This window comes from Nicotiana tabacum, chromosome 12, assembly GCF_000715075.1.
Source record: "Nicotiana tabacum cultivar K326 chromosome 12, ASM71507v2, whole genome shotgun sequence".
Classification (NCBI taxonomy): Eukaryota; Viridiplantae; Streptophyta; class Magnoliopsida; order Solanales; family Solanaceae; genus Nicotiana; species Nicotiana tabacum.
In genome coordinates this window covers 130,818,320-130,844,318 of record NC_134091.1, presented here as the reverse complement: position 1 = coordinate 130,844,318, position 25,999 = coordinate 130,818,320, and the positions used below count along the sequence as shown (strand labels likewise).

Genomic DNA, 25,999 nt, shown 5'->3' with positions numbered 1-25,999 from the left:
TTGACCAACCTTATGATTCTAGTTATAAGAGAGATGTACTTTTGAAGTGTTGGAAATAGTATATTTAAATGTTAATTAAGAGTGTGATCAAGTATCTAAGTTCATTTGTCTTTTGAGTTATGTCCTAGACTCCTAGGTGTTTAAGGTCTAATATGTGTTCTTTAGAAATGTGTCTTTTGAGTCATTCTCATTGTTATTAATTGCAGTTCATTTAATTAGGAGTTAAAGTGTAGTAGCTATATGTGTGTCTTGAATTTTTTTCTTTGTAAAAGTGGTATTTTTCATAATATTGATAGTGTGCTTTATGTTTATCTCCTTCTTTTATCCTTTTTGCGTCTTGCAAATTTTTATCCTTTATATTGTATTATTCTTTTTTTCCATTTACAATAAAGTGATAATACGGCCTAGCTTGTTTATATTCCAACATATGTCGCTTTATGTGGAACATCTTTTATCTTAGGGTCACATCCCCATAAACAAATTTGAAGTTTTCTTTTTTAGCAATATCCTCAACAAGAAAAGGACTACTTACTATACAGAGCATCTCGTGTTCACATAAGGATTGGGAAGTATCGCACCCCAAAGGCGTGACATAAACAGTCTACTCTAATACAACTATACAAATATTAATGACTATTTTCACGACTTGAACAAGATTTTTTTTAGTTTGTGTAAAATGAAATTTTATCTCAATGATATAGTAATGTCATTTCATGTTACCCTATGATTACCTGATGTTTTAACATTATATTTATAATTAAATCCTGACTAACAAGATATGTTAAGCCAATACAATCAAAATCTAACTTGCATGAAATTTGTATTGGATTCGCCATTGAAAACTTGAAAGAGAAATTAAAAGAAAGAGGAGAGAAATTAAAAGATAAAAAATCTGATTTTCATTCAACATAGCTACCAAAAGGGAAATACACTGAAATAAAAGGCCAAGGCTTCTACCGGATGAGATGAGACATGTGGCGACTAATCCTACGACCACTTGTAGGGACTAAAAGCAAAATAAGTACAAGACTCAATTAATAATAAGTAAACTAATGGCCAAAATATAAAATTAATACCACTAGCAAACATCTAGAACTGCCCATTTCTCTGTTTCGTTACATTCCATCGCCCTTGGAAGAACCTTGTCCTCAAGGTTCATATAAATCTGGAATTCCTGGAACAGCCTCATCAGCTTACATATTGGATTGATGTTCCAAACTCTTTAAACTGCAGAGAACCACAAATTGTGAACCAATAACCTCCAAAAACAAAATCAGGCACTACTGCATTAGTTTGACTCCGGAATAGTAGTGAAGTAAACTTGCAAACTAATCCTACAATTGTGCCACCTCTTGAATAAAGTGATCTCCTTGACTGTGGTAGAAATATTATCTCGTCCAATATAATTGTAATGGACCTCTGTATAATAGTAAATGTATAATTGTAATGGGAATGTCCATCCACGACCTTCTTGCTCCATTGCTCAATCATGGAACTTCTTACTTACTCTCTTGAATATGCAGCCTCCATCTTCAACTCAGTGTTGTTGAAGCTCATGCAATCAGGGTATTCTCCCCTAATCTCTGAAATTAACAAAGTTCCTAGTGCAAAGTTGTTTCCTCCAACTGAAGGGAACACTTGAAAATATTGGAGACACTCAAAGTTCTCAGCCTCTTTTTTCACCACCTCTACACTAACTGTGCTAAAAACATATGCAACAGAATGGAGAGGCAAGAAACTAGCATAATCACCACTTACCCAACTACCAGGATCAGGCACCTCTGAATAATAGGCATATTTATCTACGTAGTCCAGTAACAGATTCATGACTATGCTGACAAGAGTTCCTGTTAGTATGAAATTCTCTTCCTTTATATTCTGGAAATAGTTCAAACCTCTTCAATAAAAATGCTAGGAAGTCCACAGCTATCCTAACATCGCCATTATTAAGATCTTCCAATGAAATTCTCAAATAGGAACAACCGACTCCAACAAAAGAATTAAGGATTATCAGGTTTGCATCTAAGTTCCAAATGCAAGAACGCCACAACACAATATGTTTCATCAAGAACTCCACTTCAAATGTATCACAACCAAGGTAACTTAGAATAAGCAACACCTCAAGGAATTCATCATTGTCTTTATATATTGACCCCGCAAATAATATGCCTCCTCCAGGTTCAAAGACAATTGGTTCATTCAGTTTAAAGCTGTAAAAGTAAAGATATTTAATAAAGACGTGCAAACTGGAGTATATTATTCCACACTCCAGATCCTTCAAACTTTCAGTAGAGTTCACAGGGTAGTTAAGAAGTGAAGCCAGCAATGAACAGAATGAGTAGAAAATCCCCTTGTAAACACTCCAAGAAGCACTTGATTGCATTTCTCCAATCGCACCCTCTTCAGCAGGATCACCATTGACATGTAAAGTTGTAACATATAATAAGATTTTCAATAACTTCATTGCAATCAAACAAACTCTCTTATGTTCAATTCCCTGGATATCCCCAAGAGAACTGAATAGCACATGACGCTCAAGTACCCCTAAGTGTTGATAAAATGAATATGCTCTTCTCATCCCATTGCCAAGCAAGAAAACAGAGAATTACATGGTTCCAATGAGTAACTCCTTCGCATGAATTGAAATATCTAATGACCATAGAACTTCCTTTATGAAGTAACTCCCTCGTGAAGGTGGCCAACTTTTCAAAAGTTTCGCTAAAAACTAACACCAATGTACTATTTTCGAAAAATATTGGTTTGGCCTTTCTCATGGTACCACCCATAATAGAACTCCGAGATGAGATATTATTTCTTATGAAGAATTGAACCACAAAAAATACTGCTATAGATGGAAACAACATCATCAGAAGCTCCCCAAAAATTGATCCATCCACATACTCATTGACAACGAAGGTAGAGAATCTCAGTGAATCGAATGTGGAAAGAGCCATTGCACAAAGATAAACACCACCAGTCAAGCAAACATCAGTCCATTTCAATTGCATTGTAACAACACTGATCAAGGCAGTATTAAGATCAAGATAAAATCCCCAATTAACAGTACGCCAAACAGCGAATAACAAGAAAACCACACGTGCAAACTTATGGTGGTTAAGAAGTCCCAACATCTCAACAATCAAATGGTCCCTACAATTATCAAACTGAATAGTAGCTGATACGAATAGAAATATTGATTGATGATACGACCCTTCGTGCCTATAATAGAAAATAGGGCCAAACAAAACCATCGAAAGGGGAATTTGAGTTGAATTAGCAGAATATCTGGTGAGATTTTCGATCAATGTAGTGGTATCCAAGTTTCCGTTGCAAGCCCGGAGAAGATTGTGTACCTCATACCAAGTCAATGATTCCGAGTAATTACTATTCTTCTTTGTTCTTGTTGACCAAAACTCAGCTTGTAGTTCAGTTTCGTCCCTTTGAGGACATTCATCAAACACTATGCATACCTTGTTTTCATAAGCTTCAGCACCTTCATTTTCTATCGGTGATGGCTTTTCCTCACCTTCATCTTCTAGTTTCAAAGCATTTTGGTCTTCAATGGTAAAGGCAAGAACGTATTTGGTGAAAAATGGAATCACGGGACTTGCATTGCACGTTGTGATCTCATTAGGGCTAATTTCCAGAGTTTCATTTGTGTGAGAACTTTCATCAAGCACTTGGTCTTCCACTGAACTTCCTTCCTCTTTAACTTCAATTTCCAGTAACGCACATGCATCACAGTTAACAGAAGTTTCTTCTTCATCCTCATGTACTTCAACGTCGTTGCAGAGAGTGGATGTTCCAAACAAGTTGATGCGTTTGTGAAAATATGTCTTGCCCACTTTTCCGAAGTAACTTAGATGGTATTCGTCGAAGAGGATTCCAAGGTGGTGCATTTTACCGGCGTTTCGTTTACTTCCAGGATGTTTCTTGTGTTTTTCGATACGACCACTGCAGACATTAAGGTATCTTCTCTTCTTCCTATTCTTCCTGAATTTTGTCAATACTGTTTGTTCATCTCTGTATGTAGGAGTAGTTGGAGCAGCTGTCACTAACACTACAGAACCATTACCCAACTGAACAAAATAGGAACCCAGATAGTTACCATCAAAATGATAAGCATATGGAACCTGGTAAGGACAAGTTCGCGAATCACCATGGCAATACTCAACGCCATAGGGATTGCAACTCAGGTCTGGTCTGTAATATGGATGAGGGTAAGTGTACGCATACAGATTTTTATGGTACTGCTCAACTCCAGAGGATTCTCGATAACAATGTGTATTTGCACCGGCATACTGATGATTTGCGTACGGGCCATCGGAAATCCATTGTTCACTCTCCAATCTTTGAGCCTCATACTGATTTGATGAACTATGGAAGGTCCTGGAAAGGTGATGATATCGTTCTGCTAAATGCTGAATTTTTCTGTTCGATCTAGCCATAAAAGCTTGAATCTGCTGCTCTAACTGATTTTGTGCTCTGCCGGAATCCATAGTTTTCTGTCTATCCGATGAACAGCTGAGAATCGTCGGCTCTGATACCAATTGTAGCGAATCCCACGGTGGATTCGCCATTGAAAACTTGAAAGAGAAATTCAAAGAAAGAGAAAAGAAATTAAAAGATAAAAAATCTAATTTTCATTCAACATAGCTACCAAAAGGGAAATACACTGAAATAAAAGGCCAAGGCTTCTACCGGATGAGACATGTGGCAACTAATCCTACGGCCACTTGTAGGGACTAAAAGCAAAATAAGTACAAGACTCAATTAATAATACGTAAACTAATGACCAAAATATAAAATTAATACCACTAAGCAAACATCTAGAACTGCCCATTTCTCTGTTTCGTTACAAAATTCAGCCACTGAAGCTACGGTTATTACTAGGGAACACGTCTTTTTATCAGAAAAACTCTTACCTCCTTTCTACCGTCGCCCGCCTCTGATCAGTATTCCAATACTCCGAAGCACACATCAGATACGCAGAGTAGTAATTGACATATCCATTCTCTCTCCACAATGGCAAGCTCCTGATTCACACCTAGATCTGGCCAGAGAACAGCAAAAGAAAGATCCTTGACCTACTTGACTCAGCGGTTAGAGTATCGCTTTCATACGGCGAGAGTCATTGGTTCAAATCCAATAGTAGGTAAAACTCGTCCCTCTTTCCTTTCGAGGAGGGATTTCTCAAGTTTCATGCATCTTACTCATAATTAGTTCCCTCGTTATAACTCTTTTTTACTTTAGCCTCACTGCAAATTCCAATTGTATATAATATGTCTCCCTCATTTAATTCACATACCAGTTACCAACAGCAAAGTCATAACTAGTTATACGAGAGAGCTGGAAATTCTTCCAATTTATTTACACTCATAAAAAAGATCAAAGACAATTCACTTTTAAGATGACAACAAAGCAGTGAATATTGAATACAAAGACCATTAATCAGAGGCAGATTTAGAATATTGAATACAAAGAGCAGTTCAACTTTTAAGGTTTTTATAATTGAACTCATTGCATTTTAAAATTTGGATTCAGACCTACTTATCATATATGGCAATTCTAGTGAATTTTTATATATAAATTTATGTTTCGCTCAGGTGGCTCCACTACTCTACGTTCCCGGCTCCACTTTAAGAAAGAACAAAAAAAGGTAAGTTACTACAACTACTGCTCAAAAGTTATTACACATTAATTACTTTAACTGGCAGCAGTAATTCCCGTCAGAGACATAGGTTTCACCGGCGGGGAAGGAGGGAGTCTAGAAGTGAAATTACCCAAAGGGGCTTCTTCTTCATCAAATACATCTTCGAAATTCAGCGAATAACTCAAAGGGTCCCCAAATCAGCGGCGGATTCTCATCGGAGGATGACGGCGGAGGCGGAGGAGAAAGGTGGCAGTGAAGCAAAGGGAGTTTTTCAACTTCTGCTTCAGAGATGAACCTGAATTGGGTATAGAGAAATAATGATTTTCGTCCATTGGAGTTTGAGATTTGAGAGGGAAAATGGAGGAGAAATTGAGGGGTTTTACACAGTTTTTGTAGAGAAATGGAAAAGGACGGAAAAGTTTATTTAAATGTGGTATTTATTTTTTCCTTTGAGTTAATATTACCCTAAAACCGACTAAATTATACAACTTTGTCGGCCTAACTATATCTACTTCATAATAAAAAAAATATCTGCCGCATTCTTACTAGTGCGTATAATAAACGCTCCAAATTATTTTTAAAATCTGTTATGTAGCAATCTATGTGGATATTTGTTTAGCTTAATCTAAAGAATAGACTTAATAAAGATTTTAATACTCTTTATTATATCATTATAAAAAATTACACGAAAAAATAAAAAAAGGCTAGGGTTAAAACTAGTGGGTCAATTATCAAAAACTCATTTTCTATTTGCTCTCATCGGAGAATGACTTCACCTTCTCTCAATAGCGATTATCTCCATTAATCTTGGGTCTAACCTCAATTGCTTTGTCTATTCTTGCTTTTGTTCAAAAATCGGGATAAAACTAGGGTTCTGCTCCTGAATCGGCACAGAAGATTAGGGTTTTGACAAGAGGGAGGTAGAATTTTAGATGAATTCAGATGAAAAAATAGAGAAGAAAGGTAAAAATATGAGGAAGGAAGGTGATATTAAAAAAATAAAAAATAATAAAAAAGAGGAAAAAATAAAAAGAAATATAAATTTTAAAAAAGAAAGGCTAATTAGCCATTAAACACTCTCTGGTGGGCCATTTTAATGGTTTTTTCAGCTTTCACGTGCTCTTTGGCGATTTATTATACGCATTATGCCATATAGGGCTGGGCATATATCGGGTAAAACCGATAGCCCAAACCAAAAAAAACTTATTGGGTTATCGGTTCGGATCTCGGTTATCCAATTTTATTAACGGGTTAACCAACCCCCCAATAAAATTTAATAAAATTATAATTTTATCCTTAAGTATATAAATACATCTAGGGCTTGGCCTTCTCCGAACTTTGCTCAGCCGCAAGTCTTCATTTTTCATTCCATCAACGGTAGCAGTGAGATGTACTCTTGAAATTTAATTTTGAGCTTCTTGAATGATTTGAGGTAGGATATAACCTCCTTAACATTCACTATTCTTCCTTTACTCACTCGCCGAATTAGCTACAGGATATCGTTTGTGACGTCTAGACTCCAATAAATTGTTTTTTTCTTTCTTGCTTAACTGCAGGTTAACTTTATGTAAAAACATTCCTTACTTGATTACTTCCTTTTCTTTGTTTGTAATATGAAAAATTGAGGGAACTTGCAAATGGTATCATGTGGTCAAGTAAGCAACTTGCAATGAGTAAAGCAACTTTGGAATCTGATTATGCAAACTTCAGTGAGTGAAGTTCAGTCTATGTGCATTATATACTATGTTTCTTATCTTATCGGGTAAACTGATAACGGTCGATAATCGATTAACCGATAACCGATATTTTATCGGTTCGGTTATCAGTTTAGCATATTTATAAACCGATATGCTAGACCGATAATATTCACAATCGAACCGAACCGATCGATGCCCACCGATGCCCACCTCTAATGCCACATAAGCGACGAGGGGGTTATATTATGAAAGGGAACATAGTTCAGGGGATTTTCGGGGATAGGCGATAATTTAGGTAGGTAACTGACAAAAATTATATAGTTTAGGCGGGGGTTACGGTATTAACTCTTTTCCTTTCTAAGAAGTAAACAATCCATTTTTCTCTTTTAACTTCCATTAATGATTGGAGTAAAATCACACTTTCTATTTAATTAAAGGTTAAATATACTCCTTCTGGTCCATATTAGTTATCTTGATTGTTAATATATTTGGTCCAAAATAATTACTTTGCCCTCAGTATTAAATAAGGTTATAGTAGTAAAAAAAACCTTCATTAATATTTTTTAAAAGAATGTGTAAAAGAGCAATAGGATCACTAAGATAGACTGGAAGTAGTAATTAGTCAAATATCATAAGGAGTAAATTGAAATAAAATAGTAACTCAACTTCAAGATCTCGATTTTCATAAAATATACAGGTAGATATATATCTATATGAGTTTTACTAATCTATTATTGGTATATGATTGTAGTAGGTTAACTTGTCTTCTTCTCTTTTTTTTTCAAAAATAACTTTAGTAACACAATAGAAAAATGAACATTTTATGTGCACTTATTTTTTAAGTCTATTTTAAAAAATAAATAATAATTTTAAATCAATCATAAATCTAGTCTTAAGGTAAGCGCTTTGATTTATCTTATATGTCTAAGCTTTGAAAAAAAGAACTAACAAAAAATATGTATTGGCCGGAAGTAGTAAAGTACCTTATGGAATAGTCAAAGTATAAATAAATTGATTCGATCAATGCAGTTATAAAAAAAGACAATAAATAAAGACTTGCGAAAGTGAAATGGTTTCCAACAAGTTGCATTAATAAGGCATATATAATAGTACTATTAAATTTATTGAAGAGTCTGATAAATATCTTACAAGAAAAGGTAATTCTTTGATAGTTGATTACAATGATACATATAGGTTTGATAACAAAGTTCCAGCTTATCATTTTTACAAAGGCAGCCTAGCGCACAAAATATTTCGCATTCACGTAGTATGACGGGGAAGAATTACACCTTGAGTTTGTATTAAGGTAGACAACTTACCTTAATACAAGTATTAATGACTGTTTTCAGAAGCTCGAATATGTGATTTATAGGTCACACAGAAATAATTTTACAATTGCTCTAACAACTTAATGTATCATATTGTTAAATCCATCATTATGCAACGACGAAAAGTGACAATTTATGAAACGACGGATTTGGTGTGGTGGCATTGTTTCCTTGCTTTTTCTCTCATCTTCCCTCCCCCATTATTAAATAATCATATTTTATTATTTACCGTACTTTTTTATATAATAATTCTATTATGTATCCTATTTTTTCTTACTAATGTTGCAAGTTTATTCTTCATATTGTTGGTGTTTGATATCATGAAACGACGACAAACACTGGCGGAGCCACATTGAACCAAGGGGTGTCAAGCGAAACCTCTTCACCGAAAAATTACACTATATTGCTAGATAAATTTTTTTATTTTATGTATATTTACAATACGTTGACTCCCCTTGACTTTTCGATGCATCTAATTATTTATATTTTGATACCCCTTGATAAAAATTCTGGCTCTGCCACTGACGGCAAACAATACAATCTATCAAAACGTTGTTTTAATCAAACAATATAATATAATACAGTAAAATACTATACGATACATTATGAAACGACATGTAATAGCAATCCAAACAAGCTGATGACTCCCCTTCTAATCATTTCTACAACTTATGCAAAATTAAATAAGCACCATATTGTGGTTGAAGCAGCAGTGGGTGAGGAGCATGAGCATAAGATGGAGAAAGTTCAAATGCATAGTGTTTCAAAATCATGGCAGTTGCCATCTTAGCCTCTAACATAGCAAAGTTTTGGCCAATACAAATTCTTGGACCCCAACTAAATGGAAAGAACACAAGTTGTCCTTTTGTTGCTTTGGCTACACCTTCACTAAATCTTTCTGGATTGAACTCCATTGCATCATCTCCCCATATTTCAGTATCATGATGTAACAAAATTGTTGCTAATAAAAGTTGCACGCCAGCTGGTAAATATAAATTCCCTAACTTTGTTTCTTTGGTTACCATTCGATTAATGAAATATCCTGAAGGATACAATCTCATGACTTCATTTAAGATCATAGTCACCTATAAAAAGTTCACAAGTGAATATTACCATCACGATAACATGTTTTTTTCTCGAGAATTTTATTTATATATACTGTCAGTTTAAAGAACGTTTACACTGTCAGTATATATTTATCTATTATAGAAGGTAACCTACATTATTTTCTAGGATGTTATGGACTATTATTACCAACGATTATCTTTTAAGATAATTGATAGTGTAAAAATTCTTTTATAGCATGTTTAGCCGAACTTAATCTATTTATTTTGAAAAGTAATTTTTCTTAGAAGTGCTTTTCAAAAATATATTTTTGTCTAGTAGTATTTAGCTAATTAATTTAAAAAATACTTTTACCTATATTAGAGCAGTAATTTGTGTTTGGCCAAAGTTCAAAAGTGCTTATGAGAAAAGCTACATTTTTAGCTTCTAAAAAACAGTTTCTGCTACTAATTAAAAATATTTATTTTTTTTATAAAAGCTTGGCCAAACATCTGAATTTTCTAAACTATACACTTTTTTTAAAGATAAGCACTAAAAAAACTTTTTTTAGTAAAACATACTATTTCTTGTTTAGGTTGAGGATAGAATTTTTTTTTTAATTTGAAGTAACATGGAGAGAATACTTACTACTTTTAGCTGATTCAACTTTTCATAGTCAAGTTCATCACTTCCAAAGACTTGCAAAACCTCTTCTCTAGCTTGTTCTTGCCAAATAGGATACTTGCACAATAAAATCATAGTCCATACAAGTAAAGCTGAAGTAGTCTCTTGCCCAGCAAGATAAAATAGCTTACACTCTTCAATCACCTCATCAATACTCATACCAAATTTCTTATTATTTCCATGTAATTGGATCTCTTGTAAATTGGATGCCAATAATGTACCCAATAAATCATCAGGAGCTTCTCCATTTTCAATCATACTCATTCTTTTCTTGATAATTCCCAATATCAATACGCGCACTTCGTTAAAGATTTGCTTCATCCTTCTGTTTGTTTTTGTTGGCATAAACCTATGGTTCAAGAAATTAAGTAGAATTGAAGTTGCAAATAAGAAAGGTTTCATAGTAGATACTGAAAACGTAATTAAGTAACTAAAATTGTATGTTTTCAAACGGTTTAAACTTTTAAATAAGATGATCACACAATTTAACCAGGTACCAAAGCAATCAACGATCTGCGTTGGAGTCTCGCCATCATTAAGGAATTTTCAACAACATGGCCTATGAACACATAATTAAATATAGGGAAAATGGCCAAATATAGCTATCTACTTTCATATATTATCTATATTTAACCTCTGTTATACTATCGGGCCAAATTTACCCCTACCGTTATACTATCGGGCCATATTTACCCTTACAATCAGCAAACTTTTAGAAATACCCCTTGAACTGTTAAGTAATCCAAAATCTCTCAAATTCTTTTTATTTAAATCACTTGTTGTTCTTCTTGGTCCATTATTTTTGAAATAATTGGCATTTAACTGCTTTCTGAATTAGAGAAAATATATATTAAATAATACAACCGAATAAACAAAGTATAGTAAATTGAAAAATCTAAATTAGGTAGCTTTTATAAATTCTAAAAGTATTTTCAACATCCCAATTTTAATGAATTCGTTGCACCAAATGTACGGAGACTTTGCAAGTATTAGTGAATAAAATTGAAGTTTCTCGGAGACTTTATATTGTCTAATTCAACTTTACTTTAATTAAATTCTCACACATTGTGCACTCTTAAGTTAGTCGATCGAACTCTATACTAACAAGGCAATGACAAAATATATTTGAATATACGTGTACATACATGATGATCAGCTGCATATAATACACAATAAATAGACCCACTAAAGTCTACGGTGTGTATATGATTAAAAACAAATAAAATTCTAAACCAATAGTAATTTTTGTATAGTCTAGTAACTCTAACATTCACATCAATAGTAATTTTTGAAAATAATGGAGCAAGAAGAACAACAAGTGATTTAATAAAAAGAATTTGGGAGATTTTGGATTACTTAACAGATCAAGGGGTATTTTTAAAAGTTTGTTGATTGTAGGGGTAAATTTGGCCCGATAGTATAACAGTAAGGGTAAATTTGGCCCGATAGTACAACGGAGGTTAAATGTAGACAATATATGAAAGTAGAGAGGTATATTTGGTCATTTTCCCTTAAATATAACAACAACAAACCTAGTGTAATCGCACAAGTGGGGTCTGGGGAGAGTAGTGTGTAACAAAGATTTTACCCTCACCATGAAGGTAGAAAAGTTATTTCCGATAGACCCTCGGCTCACGAAAGACAAAAAAAAAAATAATAGCACCAAACAGTAACAACAACAAGATAGTAAGAAATCGAAACGAAAAGAACAACAGATAATACTAAAAGAAGGAAAAAAGTGTAGTTTTCTCAATCAGTTTAAATTTTTTGATGAGGTGATCGTACAATTCAATATGGTATCAAAGCAATCAACGATATGCTTTCGAGTCTCACCAGCATTCATTAGAAGAAATCACATATTTAAATACAATAGAGATTAATTTAGAATCCAATGAAATCAGTAATTGTACCTCCATCCGGGGATGTATAATGAGCGTGCTATTTGTAAAAGTAATTCCAGTTGCTCTTTTTGAAGTTCAAAAATCTTTCTTCCTTCTTCGTAACTACTGCCAAAAGCAGTTCTTGAAATGGCATCACTTGTCAAAGTTTGTAGATATGGCCACACATCTATCTCTGTTCCTTCTGTAGAGACAACTTTCTCCCATTTGCTCAACATCTCACTAGCAGTCACTTGGAATGCAGGTAGCATATGCTGCACGTTATGCATTAGACATGATCAAAATAAGTAGCAGAGACGAATCCAAGATCTAAAATCAGTGATTTATCATAATATGTATGATTTAATATATGTATACGTTCAAATTCTTTTTGTATATGTATATAAAATTTGAGTTAAAGGCAAATTATTCAGTTGAATCCACGTAACTCACCTTAGATCCTCCTTTGATAAGTAGTGGTGATAGATCAAATGAGCTTTAGTTTCCAATTTTTATCTTTTTTGCATATAAAAGGCATTACACTCCCGAACAAAATATAAAAAGTATTATTGTAATAATTATGAATCTAGCCTTAACCACCAAAACTTATAGTCCAGTGACATCAATTAGAATGTTTCACACAACAGGTGCGGGTTCGATACTCATCACCCCATTTTGCCCTAATCCCACAACATAATGGTAAGTAAAACCAAAAAATAAAATAAAAACTCCAACCTTAAGCAAGTCAACAATTTAGCAAATTCTACGTTGGTTGTCAGCCTACCGCAACCCTCCTCTTTTATCAGTTTTGGGACTGGAAACGTCAGCAAACTCACATAGGCGGAGTTTTCAAGCAAGTCTACAAAAAATTTTATGCTGACTGTCAGCCTACCGTAACCCTCCTCCTTTATCTGGATTTGAGACTGACTATGTGAGCAAGCTCACACATGCGGAATTCTTAAGCAAGTCTATAATAAACTACTTCAAAAAAAAGTAGTGCAAATTGACACTAACATAGTTTCATACTAAAAACCTTCAATTTGTCAAGGTGAAAAGCAGGATTGATAAGTCTTCTATGTTTAGTCCATTTATCTGCTTCATAACCAGCAAGTCCATTTGCTGCCAACTTAGTAAGTGGAGTGCCAGGTGGTTTCTGAAAATCGTAGATTTTCGTTAGCACCTCCCTTATAAGTTCAGGGTCTACGATAACAATTGCTGGTCTTGGCCCGTACCACGCCAAACAATTCTTACCTACAAAAGTACAACAACTTTTGAGTTTAAAATTTTGAAAATTTAACCTAAATAGCCGTCTCCAAATCGCTTAATTTAAAATAGCTGATGGATATATAATATATAAATAATTCAAGTATAATATATATATATATATATATAATTGTATATAATCAGTATATAATTCACCAGCTAAGAAAAATAAATAATGAATGAGCTGGCTATTTGTATAAAGATCCCTTTAAATTTTGCCACGTTGTAAACATGTTTACACACAAATCACTAATAGATTAATAATAAGTACATCTCTACGATAAATATTAATAACATAAAAAATATAGTAGCTAACTAGCTATAACTAATTAAGTCGTGACAATAACTTAAATCCTTATTATTTTCAAGATCTTGGGTACCTTGTTCCAGAACATGGCCTAAACAGAAGTGATCTTAACTTCATGCAGTGAATTCAATTGAACATTTGCTTACATCTACCAAATACTTATATATATAGGGGGGGGGGGTGAATACAGAACACGTACATATAATAAACTGCAGACCTCTGAATCCACTATCTTAAATCATGCATTTATCACTGATAGGAAGGCAAGGATTTCTAATACTCCATTTCAATTTATGTCTTATGTCTTATTTTTCTTTTTAGTCTATTTCGAGAAAATACCATATTTTTATATTTAGTAAGTTTTCAATGTAAACATTCTCATATTACATTTAATAATACTCTCTTATATTGTTATACACCATTTTCTCATGACCTATAGGTCACGAGTTTGAACCGTTGAAGCAACTATCAATGCTTGCATTAGCTATGGTAGGTTGTCTATATTAAACCCCTTAGGAAGCGGCTCTTCCACGAATCTTGCATGAACGCGGGATGTCTTGTTGTGTGTGTGTGTTTATATATATATATATATATATATATATATATATATATATATATATATAAAAATTAAAATCACAAGATTGAGTAAATACATGATGAAAACGGACTTGACCAGTCAAACTAAGACATATAAAATGAAACTAGACAGTATACATACCATAAGTGGTGATGGTTTTGTGTAAGAAAGGCATGACTCTAGGCCAAATGTCGTGGGAGAAATCAATAGGCTTAGACAAAGCTTCTTTACCCATCTTCATCATCTCATTCACATCTCCAAACAAGAATCTATAAGAGTTTCCTTTGAAACCCTGTTGTCTGAGGCATTTCTCCAATTCTTTTGGTTTGAACCAAACCCAATTCAAGATTTTCCATGCCCATCTTAATATAAAGATAACTAAAAGTGATGAGACTGCAATTTTTAAACTGTAATATGGTATCTCCATTGTAGGCTTTTTCCACACTAAGCTCTTTGATCTTGATAGTATTATATACTTGATGAAAATAAATGGACTATTTTTTTATGAGCTAAATTTTGACTATAATCAAGAAATTGTTTGACAAACAAAGTGATCACACGCGTCTTTAATGTTTATGAAGCAATACACGTCATTCTGTCTCTGTCTAGATTTCTTTTAACGGAAAATGACATTGTATAACCGTTCTCAAAATAATAGCCGAAAAATATAGTAATATATATATTTTGTATGTTATAAAAAAAATAATATAAATTTTATACACTTTTTCGGCTAATAAATGTAAATAGTTTCTGGCGGGATCTAAAAGTGAAAAAAGCTTTTTTTTGAATATGTATCCATTATTTTTTGAGTTTAAGTTATATACATATTGGTGTAAAAAAGTAATATTATCAGGTTATCCAAATAATATCTACATGTAAGTCTCTTTATAAGTATGAGATTTACAATCATAAAATAAGAAAAATTACCTGCACAATAGATAAAGATGACTTGATGATATACAAAATTTCAATGTATATAACTCAAAATTCTTTTATTTTAAAGATTCAAACACAAATTCAAAGTCTAAGCAAAGGAGGGTCATCCTAGTACGAGTTAAAAATTTAAGGTTATCTGGAACTTCCAATGCTTGGTTGCTAAGTTTTGGAATAAACATAAAAGTCAAAGTAATAATGATATAATTAATCCTTTTTCTTTATAGTGGAAGAAGGACTAGAAATATTAAATTTTTATCTTCCCTTTCCTTGTGGAACAAGGAGTAGAATAATCTTTGCTTGAGCAGAGATTGTGATGGGTTGCAGTGAAATATATATATAAAAAAAAGGCAATATACAAAAATTGACAGGTTGTCGATTATTATTTTTGAGAACGTCGAAAATATACATTTATAAAAAAAATGAGAAGAGAAAGGAAAAGAAGGTGATTATTCCACCAATCAGATTTTGTCAACATTAGTTAAGTCCTGTATTTCATATGCAGTGCCGGCCAGGGGTAAGGCTGCTAAAGCAGCTATTTTGGGCCTCGTAATTTTTGGGGCCCCAAATTTTTCTAATAGGTTATATATTAATTTATTTTTAGAAGAATATTTAGTACTTTAAATGAGAAAGTACAAATTTTTATAGTAAAAAAATAGGATTAAATTATTGATCATAAATTGAGAAAAAATATCTTTTTGGAAATCATTCTCTAGATCATAAATTGAGAAATGATTCGATTATTAATTCATAACTCAAAAAAGGTTAAAACTTTAATACAGTTCCACAACGTGTATATCTCAAGAGAAATTAAATGGATTAGATAAAATTAGTAATAACTTTGCATATGAAAAACTAGAAATACATAATTTAAATGAAATTATATATGAATTTTTTATTTTATATAAAAAAAGGGCCTCTCGTTGAATTTTTGCTTTATGCCTCCATATTTATTGAGCCGCCCCTTTTCACATGACTAGTCTTAGAGTACGTGCGTTGCACGTGCATATAACGCCAGTAAACTAAAATTTGTAAAAAAGGAAAAATAATTATGTAAAATAAAAAAATAACATTAAAATAAGAGTCATTTAAGTGATAAAAATAAACGTGATTACATAGATGTAGTAATTGAATATTTTCAGGACTTGCAAAGATAAACAAATCAGTTTAGTTAATTATATATTATTTTAATTATAGGTATTTTATTGTATGAGATAATAATATGTTAGTATAATATTGAATCTAACATAATTTCTCTTTCCTTAACGATGTTGTCGGTCCTAAAAATTTTAAAATATTTATCTAATGCTGAAACAAAAATGATGACTCTTTATCATTTAGTCATTTAGATGTGTATTTCTTTACAATAATAATAACTTACCAAGTAAAATATCTAATCAAAGCAACTATGAAAAAAGTTTCTTAAGCTAGTCAGCGTATTTAAATATAATTAATGATTTAAAGTTGTAAAAGGAATAAAAAGTACAAAAAAGTAAATTTACAGAAAAATAAAAACTATATATGAAGAAAATAATAACTTCAATGAGCTATATATAGTCAAACTTATGAACGTATAAACATATAACGCAAAGGTTAATACCAAAAATCCGAGAAGAAAATATTTATAGAAAACACAAAGCAAATAGTTAATTTCAAACATTAGTTTGAATAGTAGAAATAGATTTATATCTAAGAGCACACAATATAGTTCAACTTCATTAGGTCCTGCATTTAGAATTAGTGCACTGCAATTGATCGCAATGGGTAAGATCATAATAAAGAGAAAAAAGAATGATTCAAACTTTCTTCAGAATTGTTGAACGCAACCTTCATGATTGTTGCAGACATATAAAAAAGCGCACAAAGCTAAATCAGCCTTACTTGCCATAACCATTGATTTTGAGCCTATAAATATAATATCAAATAAAGTGTGGTTTATTGTTTGAATGCAATAACGAAATGATAAAGTTTATCCAATAGATCATTAAATTTTAGTTGGTTTCAAACTCTTTTATTAGGCAAATAAATTTATGAATGTGCAATTTATCAAGAAGAGAGCATGAGAGAATTCTTCGGAAACTTCAGTTATCTCTTGGCCTAAATTCAATTTTCTTCCTACAAGACCTGTTTTGATATGTTGTAAACTTTAAGCTTGAATCTGTTGAAAATAAAATTAAGATTGAATATTAAATTTATACAAACAAAAATATCAAAAGTTTAATGAAGAAGGATAAAAACCTCAAATTTGAAGGATTTTAAAAAGATCCAAAAAATAAAAAAGGCTTGGACAACATATTGGATATCTACGGAGACTTATGTTAACAAATACTAAAAATAAGGGTTATGAAACCATATTGGATGCCTCTAATATTCATTCACAATGTTGTGTCTCTTAAGTAACCGAAAAAAAAAGAATTATGAAAAAAAAAAGATATAAGAAATTATAGTCATGTTACATAATATAATTCACGAGGGATTTCTATAAAGTAGAATTTTAAAAAAATCAAAATCCTAAATATTAAGATTCCATGCATAAACGCATTCTTCTAAACTTGAGGTAAAAGTGCTCGAAATTTTTGCAATAAAAAATAAAAAATTCCTAAACCTAAACCGAGGTGAAAGTGCTCGAAAAGTTTACCTAAAATATTTATAAATAATTAATGGAATTTTTACCTAACATAATTAAAAAGAATTAGTAATATTTTTCTTACAATAAATTAATCGGTTAATTTATTTTATAAAAATATTCCTAAACTAAAAAGAGGTCAAAGAAATCAAAGTTTTTATTACTTAATTATAACAAATAAAAAACTCCTAAACTTAAAAGGAATTGAAAGTACTCAAAACTTTTACTTAAATTACCTAATTTCTTAAAGAATTAATTCTTAAAATGTATCACAAACAAAAGTACTCCCAGAACATAAAAATAGTAAACGATTTTTTTGAAACACACCACAATATATTGTGATTCTTCTTTGTTATTATTTTTCTTGTACTAATATGTTATATTATTTAGTTCAAATAAGGAAATGTTTAATACAGAAAATCTAGTGATGTCGAATTCCTAAATATTAGAAAACTATTAAATGACTATTCATATTTCTAGTATTAGAGAAATAATCAAATGACTATTTTGTATAATGTGAAATATATTTCTAGAGGGTAAAATGGTACGCGCCTTGCGCGTGTATCTATATTAATAAATATATAATTTAAAAATTTAGAACATTATATTTTTGAATAATGTATTTGAGTTATAATATAAAATTATATTATGAAATATAAATTTCAAAAAATGATAGAATATTGATCTCAATTAGCTAGATTGTCTAAAAATTTATTTTTGATGGGTAAAAATATCGATCAATACTTCGTGAAGGGCGGCCTTTTAATGTACGCGCTTTGCGTGTCTACCTACATCTGACATTCAATTATTATGTGTCATTTTAAAAGCATTTGTTAGATTTGATAGTGAAATAAAGAGTATCATAATTATGGATATTGGGTTAGTTTATATCTAGTTATACCAGTAAAATGTGTATTTACGTTTTAGTACATAAAACTTATAGAAGGAGTGTTAGATTAAAGGATAATGGACATACTATTATATACTCCGAAAAATCAAACATAGTTTTTTCACAAAAAAAAAATCTATTATTTTATTAAGATATAATTAATTTTTCTATAATTCTACGACAAAGAGTAATTTAAACCTATAATAAATTATAACTACTTTTTACTTATTTTTAACTTAAATTCTCGAGAACAAATATTATCGAGTGATAAAAGACGTCTAATACCAAACAAATAGATTATTTTGTTTTCTATTATATCCTTGTTTGAATTAGAAATTGATAAGTTAAGCAACTATTTGTTTTTGTCGTACTTTAACAAAACTTTCAATATCAAAAATAAGACTTTGAAAGTACATGTTTAGATTGTGCATAATTATTTTTTATTGGATGAAAAATATAGTACCATATTTATAAGTGTAATTATATTAATTTTGAATTCCTAAATATTAGGTCTTCCTACCTAATTCAAATAAGGAAAAAATTATTAACAAAAAAATTAGTTGAAATCAAAGTCTTAAATATTAGAAAAATAATTAAATGATTGCCACACCTCCTTTTTCCCGAACGGGGAGGATAGAGGAGTTTTTTCAATTAAAGTGACATTAATCGAAATGGGATTATTTATTTATTTCAGAGTCGCCACTTGGAATAATTTATAGTGTCCCAAGTCACCGGTTTATTTTAAATCCCAAATCGAGAAAATTGACTCTTATTTATGGTTTGCGAACACAGAATACCGGGTAAGGAATTCTGTTAACCCGGGAGAAGGTGTGAGGCACTCCTGAGTTCCGTGGTTTTAGCACGGTCGCTCAACTATTAATAATTGGCCTAATTATCTGATTTATTACATATTTAAAGCCTATTGTGTATTTTTACTTTTTAACCGCTTTTGATTATTTATGAAATTATTTCTGGAACAAGTCACGATGTCGTACACTTGTCATTTTGACACACATTGTGAATCACGTCACGTGAAACGCACCCGCGACTTACAACATGTTTATTTTTATTATTATTTGAAGTTATGATCGAGTCACGTGAAACGCACACTCGAATTGGGGAATTGTGTATCATGACTATATCACGGGAACCGTACCCATAGTCACGATGATTTATTAATCGCGCCTAAAGCAACTAGCGCGTGTTCGTGAGTTATTTAACTGTTCCTAAAATTTGCGATTTTCATGTGAAAGTGTATAACTATAGGGTTATTTGGAGATAAAGTACACCAACCAGGGTAAATTTGGAAGCTGACATACGTGGGCTGTCAGAATATTGAAGACTTAAGAATCTTTCTTCGATTGAATTAACCTAATGAGTGGGTTGCTTTCTTATCTATTTCAATGAGAATTCTTCTCAAGATAACATTACCGTGGGTTAAGATCAATCGGCCTCCAACGTTTTCAAACACAAACAAAATTGGGCTTAGAAATGCAGCCTAAGACGTGATAGCCTTTTAGAAATGGCCAAAATCCATCCGGGGCCTAGGAATGGCTCTCTCATGTCCATTTCCTTTCAAACCAAAGGTCAATTAAGCCACACATGGAGAAGGAAAATCACGAAATGCATGAAAGTCAATACAAACAAAAGCTAAACCCAATGCATAATATTTCAATTCTGTCAAAACACATAGCCAAAGAGATTACATCTATTGTATTATGGCCTTAGATAACATGAATTATAGCAGTAGCTAATCTAAGACATTTGCCAAATTAGTTTGCTGTCCAAAGTGTTAGAATCGCAGTTTTCTCACTACTTGGGGCTAACTTCGCATTACAAGCATATACAAAGAAAGATGACAGAATCACAAACTGAATTCAACATAAACTCATGTAATTCTAACAAAACAAGTCAAGTAAACTCAGAAATCAATAGGCCAAATGACATATCCAGGATGCAAATCAGAAAAATCTGGGTATATGAATGGAGGGGGGGTCTGTTCTCTATAGAGAAATTTAGCCACTCAAGAGAGATAATCATACGACTCACCATACGACAGCCGAAAAATAATGAGCTAAACATGAAACATATTCAACGTGGTATTGCTCAAGATCCGAGATAACTCAGAGACTGGACTCAATCATATCCAAGCAAATAGAATCAAAACAAAAATGACGCAAACTTTGGTGAGGAAACATAACAGGAAGAGGGATGAACATTCATATAAAGAATCAAGTCATTTTACAGTAATAACCCATTATAATATGCTAGTTCAGAATGAACAACAGAAACATGTCGATAAGAGAAATCCAAATCTACGGCATGACTGTTGAAAATAAACCCATTCATTTAAAGTTTAAAAACATTCAAGACATCATTATATACGCCAAGATATAGAAATAAGAGAAAATAAGCAAATAACGCCAACATTCATGACACAGAATCTGCAAAAAAGAAGGATAGAATTCGAAATGTGATCTCTTAAATGATAAGCAGAACTACAATAAAGAAAATGACGTCCGAACAAGGACTTCAGCAAAAACCTTCTTGAGCAGCAGCGAACTCAACAACTTCCCAATTGAACTCCAGTTTTTCAACTCAAAATCCAGATTGGAAAAGAAGGGACGGAATTTTTTTTTCGAATTTTTAGACAGTAATTGAAATAAAATGAAAAAGAAGAAGACTGAACATTTTTTTTTTGTATTTTTTTTTGTTCTGAAACTAAACAAAATAATCAAAAAGAAGATCCACCACTAAGAAGGAAAAGAACATTTTTAAAACCCTAGCTTTTCTTTCCGATTTTTCTCTCTGAAAAATTTTTGTTCCCAAAAAAAAAGACCCCTAAGAAATCCCTTAACCTCCCTATATATACCCAAACCAGAAATTTTCATACCTATTTTCTTCAAGTTGTGCCCTAAAATTCCTCTTTCCGTCCGAAAAATTCGCGAGAATCCGATTCTCTTTCTTGTGAACCAAATCGGACAAATGGAGGTCTAGAATCTTGAATCTCTCAGATCCTACGACCACCATTCATCCGAGATTGTTCTCAATACAAAAAGTGTGTGAAGCCTAAGGGAGAGAAGAATCTTTTCTGTCAGAGGTCGTTACGGGACGGGTGACGTGGAGGAGGGAGGGTGAAGGAACCACGTGCGTGAGTTGGAGGGAGGGTGAACTTGCTTGAGTTCAAGCGAGTTCGGTTGACGGAGCAAGAGAAAAAGAGGTGGGCGCCGCTTAGCTCTGCATTTAGGTTTAGGGTTCTGGGGGGGGGGGAGGCGTTATAATGGCCCTTTTATATGGGGGTGAGAGTGGACTGCACCCGTTGGATGGAGAGGGATTGAATGGTCGAGATCGATCCGTCCAAAACGACGTCGTTCGTACTTAGTTGTGAGACTGGACCGGGTGAGGGGTTGGGCCTGGCGGAATTCAGGTGGTTGTTTAGGCCAAATTGTTTTGGCCCAGATTTAAATCCAAACCGAATTTTCTTCTCTTTTCTTTTTCTTGATTTTGAATTCTAATTGATTAATTAAAACCTAAATTAAGTCTTAAATTAATCTAATTTGTAGAAATAAACCTAGTTAGCTATTTTACCATAATTAATTAATTTAGACTAATGAAGGAAAAATTACTTAATTTGCAATTAAAAGCTAAAAATTCAAAAATGACCCATATTTTGTGATTTTTTGTTTAATAATGCAATTAACTTATGTAATTAAATTTTAAGTGCAATTAAGTCCTAAAATGTTATGCATGAAATACTTTAGACATTTTGGTATTTTCTCATGATTTAAAAATGTTAAATATGCAAATAAATGCAAGCAACAATTAACCAAAAATCCCTACAAATTCTGTAAAACCTAAAACAATTAAGAAACTCTCTATTTGTGAATTTTTGTAGGAATATTTTAGTCGGGCAAAAATCATGTGCTCACAGCTGCCCCTCTTTGCTTGGAAACACGAAGAGTTTTCGGGCAAAGATACATTGAGCAAACACGAGTGATTTTTGACCGCTTGCATACTCCATGGAAGCATTTTGAAAGCGTTTGACCGAACCTTGCTTCCGAGGTTGCCTACATATCCTCGGCTATAGCGGAATCAGGTCATTGTAGTTCTGGAAATTTTGGTAGCTGGAATTACCGAGAAGCTGTGTTTCACTGTTGCTGCTGCTGCTGCTCTTTCTTGCTGAGCTCCTTATTACACCAAAGTCAAAATGAAAAAGAAACTAACTAAGCCTATCAGCTACGAGTTACAAGACTCCTATCTATGAGTCTTCTGAAGCTTGATCTTGAGTCTTGAATGGTTCTTCATGCGGACTTTTGACTTGAACCTTGATGTTTGCTAGCTGCAGATGCTAGTTCTCTCTTCTTCAGCTTTTCGGATCAAGACGGGACATGCAAAGCTTGTGACTTCAGCCATGTCTTGAGCAGTTCACATCTTTCATCGGCTTCTGCATTTTGGATTCACCCTTTTTCTTTTATTCTGGATTGAGACTTCTTCCTTTGGTTATCTCGGACTGTCAGCTCGCATTCTCGAGGCGAACTTTTGCTACTTCTAACTTGAATTGAATTCTTAAGTGACTTCCCTCGTTCTCCAGGTGGGCGCCTGATGACTTAAAAACTTTGAAATAAATTCCCTCATTCTCCAGATGGGCGCCTGATGACCTAAAAACTTGAAATATATTCCCTCATTCTCCAGGTGGGCGCCTGATGACTTAAAAACTTGAGATAAATTCCCTCATTCTCCAGGTGGGCGCCTGATGACTTAAAAACTTGAAATAAATTCCCTCATTCTCCAGGTGGGCGCCTGAGGACTTAAAAACTTAAAATAAATTCCCTCATTCTCCAGGTGGGCGCCTGATGACCTAAAAACTTGAAATATATTCCCTCATTCTCCAGGTGAGCGCCTGATGACTTAAAAACTTGAAATAAATTCCCTCATTCTCCAGGTGGGCGTCTGATGACTTAAAAACTTGAGATAAATTCCCTCATTCTCCAGGTAGGCGCCTGATGACTTAAAAACTTGAAATAAATTCCCTCATTCTCCAGGTGGGCGCCTGATGACTTAAAATAAATTTCCCTCATTCTCCAGGTGGGCGCCTGATAACCTAAAAACTTGAAATATATTCCCTCATTCTCCAGGTGGGCGCCTGATGACTTAAAAACTTAAAATAAATTCCCTCATTCTCCAGGTGGGCGCCTGATGACTTAAAAACTTGAAATAAATTTCCTCATTCTCCAGGTGGGCGCCTGATGACTTAAAAACTTAAAATAAATTCTTTCATTCTCCAGGTGGGCACCTGATGACCTAAAAACTTGAAATATATTCCCTCATTCTCAAGGTGGGCGCCTGATGACTTAAAAACTTGAAATAAATTCCCTCATTCTCCAGGTGGGCGCCTGATGACCTAAAAACTTGAAATATATTCCCTCATTCTCCAAGTGGGCGCCTGATGACCTAGAAACTTGAAATAAATTCCCTCATTCTCCAGGTGGGCGCCTGATGTTGACTTAAAACTTGAAATAAATTCCCTCATTCTCCAGGTGGGCGCCTGTTGACTTAAACTTGAAATAAAGTCCCTCATTCTCCAGGTGGGCGCCTGCTGACTTTAAAAACTAGAAATGAATTCTCTCGTTTTCCAGGTGGACGCCTGATGACTTACACTTGAAATGAATTCCCTCATTCTCCAGGTGGGTGCCTGATGACTTAAAACTTGAAATAAATTCCCTCATTTTCCAGATGGGCGCCTGCTGACTTAAAAACTTAAAATAAATTCCCTCATTTTCCAGGTGGGTGCCTGATGACTTAAAACTGAAATGAATTCCCTCGTTCTCCAGGTGGGCGCCTGCTACTACAACAAAATGGAAACAACAAAAGAAATTTTTTCTGCCCCAGTTTACACTAGGAAGATTTGTGAGTTATTAGCAGAACTATAAATTACCTATGCTATTGATGAATGATGCAATGATGAGAGCAAAATTGAAGACTCGACTAGGATGTGCGTCTCCTAAAGAAATAAAAATCTGTAAAACCCAAACTAGGAAGTGCATCTCCTAAATTTGAGATTGAGCTTGCAGAAAACTATAAACTAAGCTTGACTAAACTAAAAACTGACCCTATTCTCAAGGCGGGACCCCTAATTTCAAGAAAACTAAAGATTGATAACTTAAGAAAACTAAAAATTGACCTTTTTTTTTCAGACTTCCCTTTTTTTAAACTTATTATCCTAGGAGAAAATTCATCAGACTAGGTCTTTTTTTTTGGTATCTTGGGAGAAAGATTCATCAAACTAAGATTTCTATCCTAGGAGAAAGTTCATCAGACTAGGTTTTCTATCTTAGGAGAAAGATTCATCAGACTAAGATTTCTATCCTAGGAGAAAGTTCATCAGACTAAGTTTTCTATCTTAGGAGAAAGATTCATCAAACTAAGATTTTGATCCTAGAAGAAAGTTCATCAGACTAGGTCCTTTTTTGTTATCTTAGGAGAAAGATTCATCAAACTAAGATTTCTATCCTAGGAGAAAGTTCATCAGACTAGGTCTTCAATCTTAGGAGAAAGATTCATCAAACTAAGATTTCTATCCTAGGAGAAAGTTCATCAGACTAGGTCTTCATTCTTAGGAGAAAGATTCATCAGACTAAGATTTCGGTCCTAGGAGAAAATTCATCAGACTAGGTCTTTTTTTTATTATCTTAGGAGAAAGATTCATCAGACTAAGACGTTTATCCTAGGAGAAAATTCATCAGACTAGGTCTTCTTATCTTAGGAGAAAGATTCATCAGACTAAGATTTCGATTCTAGGAGGAAAAATGTGAAGAGCAATGGCAATATTTTATGCACACTAGCAAGACAAATAAAGGCAAAGATTTGAGAAAGTTCCCTTTTGTCGGCTCTTCTCTTCTTCTTTTTTTCTTTTTCTTTCCTTTCTTCTTTTTTTTTTTTTTTGGAAACCCAAATTCCTTGCACTGCTTTGTTCCTGTTTCAAACAAAGAAAATTTTGTCAGTTTTAAAAGTGGTGGTCGGTTTGCGGCCTTGAGTCTTGGGTGGCTTGACTTTGTGATCATCCAACTTTTGGAAGACTGACTGTATTGGTAGTTGGTTGCACTGCTGGGAGACTCTGTTGT

General features: G+C 33.1%; 2 protein-coding genes across 3 annotated transcripts; both read right to left on the bottom strand.

Annotated features, from left to right (window-relative positions):
• Positions 1 to 876: 876 nt before the first annotated feature.
• Positions 877 to 6,053, bottom strand: LOC107825445 (uncharacterized). Of its 2 annotated transcripts, XM_075227113.1 has the most exons (3): positions 5,784 to 6,053; positions 4,926 to 5,053; positions 877 to 4,586 (listed from the first exon to the last, which is right to left on the bottom strand). In XM_075227113.1, the coding sequence occupies exon 3, from the start codon at positions 4,578 to 4,580 to the stop codon at positions 2,535 to 2,537; it is 2,046 nt and encodes a 681-aa protein (XP_075083214.1). In that variant the 5' UTR covers positions 4,581 to 4,586; positions 4,926 to 5,053; positions 5,784 to 6,053; the 3' UTR covers positions 877 to 2,534. The 2 variants fall into 2 exon arrangements, with proteins under 2 accessions (XP_075083214.1, XP_016507802.1); XM_016652316.2 differs by lacking the exon at positions 5,784 to 6,053 and having other exon boundaries at positions 4,926 to 5,064.
• A 3,167-nt stretch (positions 6,054 to 9,220) lies between these two features.
• LOC107825439 (cytochrome P450 CYP72A219-like) lies at positions 9,221 to 14,892 on the bottom strand. Its single transcript, XM_016652303.2, has 5 exons — positions 14,572 to 14,892; positions 13,317 to 13,534; positions 12,317 to 12,558; positions 10,371 to 10,755; positions 9,221 to 9,763 (listed from the first exon to the last, which is right to left on the bottom strand). The coding sequence occupies exons 1-5, from the start codon at positions 14,855 to 14,857 to the stop codon at positions 9,341 to 9,343; spliced, it is 1,554 nt and encodes a 517-aa protein (XP_016507789.2). The 5' UTR covers positions 14,858 to 14,892; the 3' UTR covers positions 9,221 to 9,340.
• Positions 14,893 to 25,999: the final 11,107 nt, after the last annotated feature.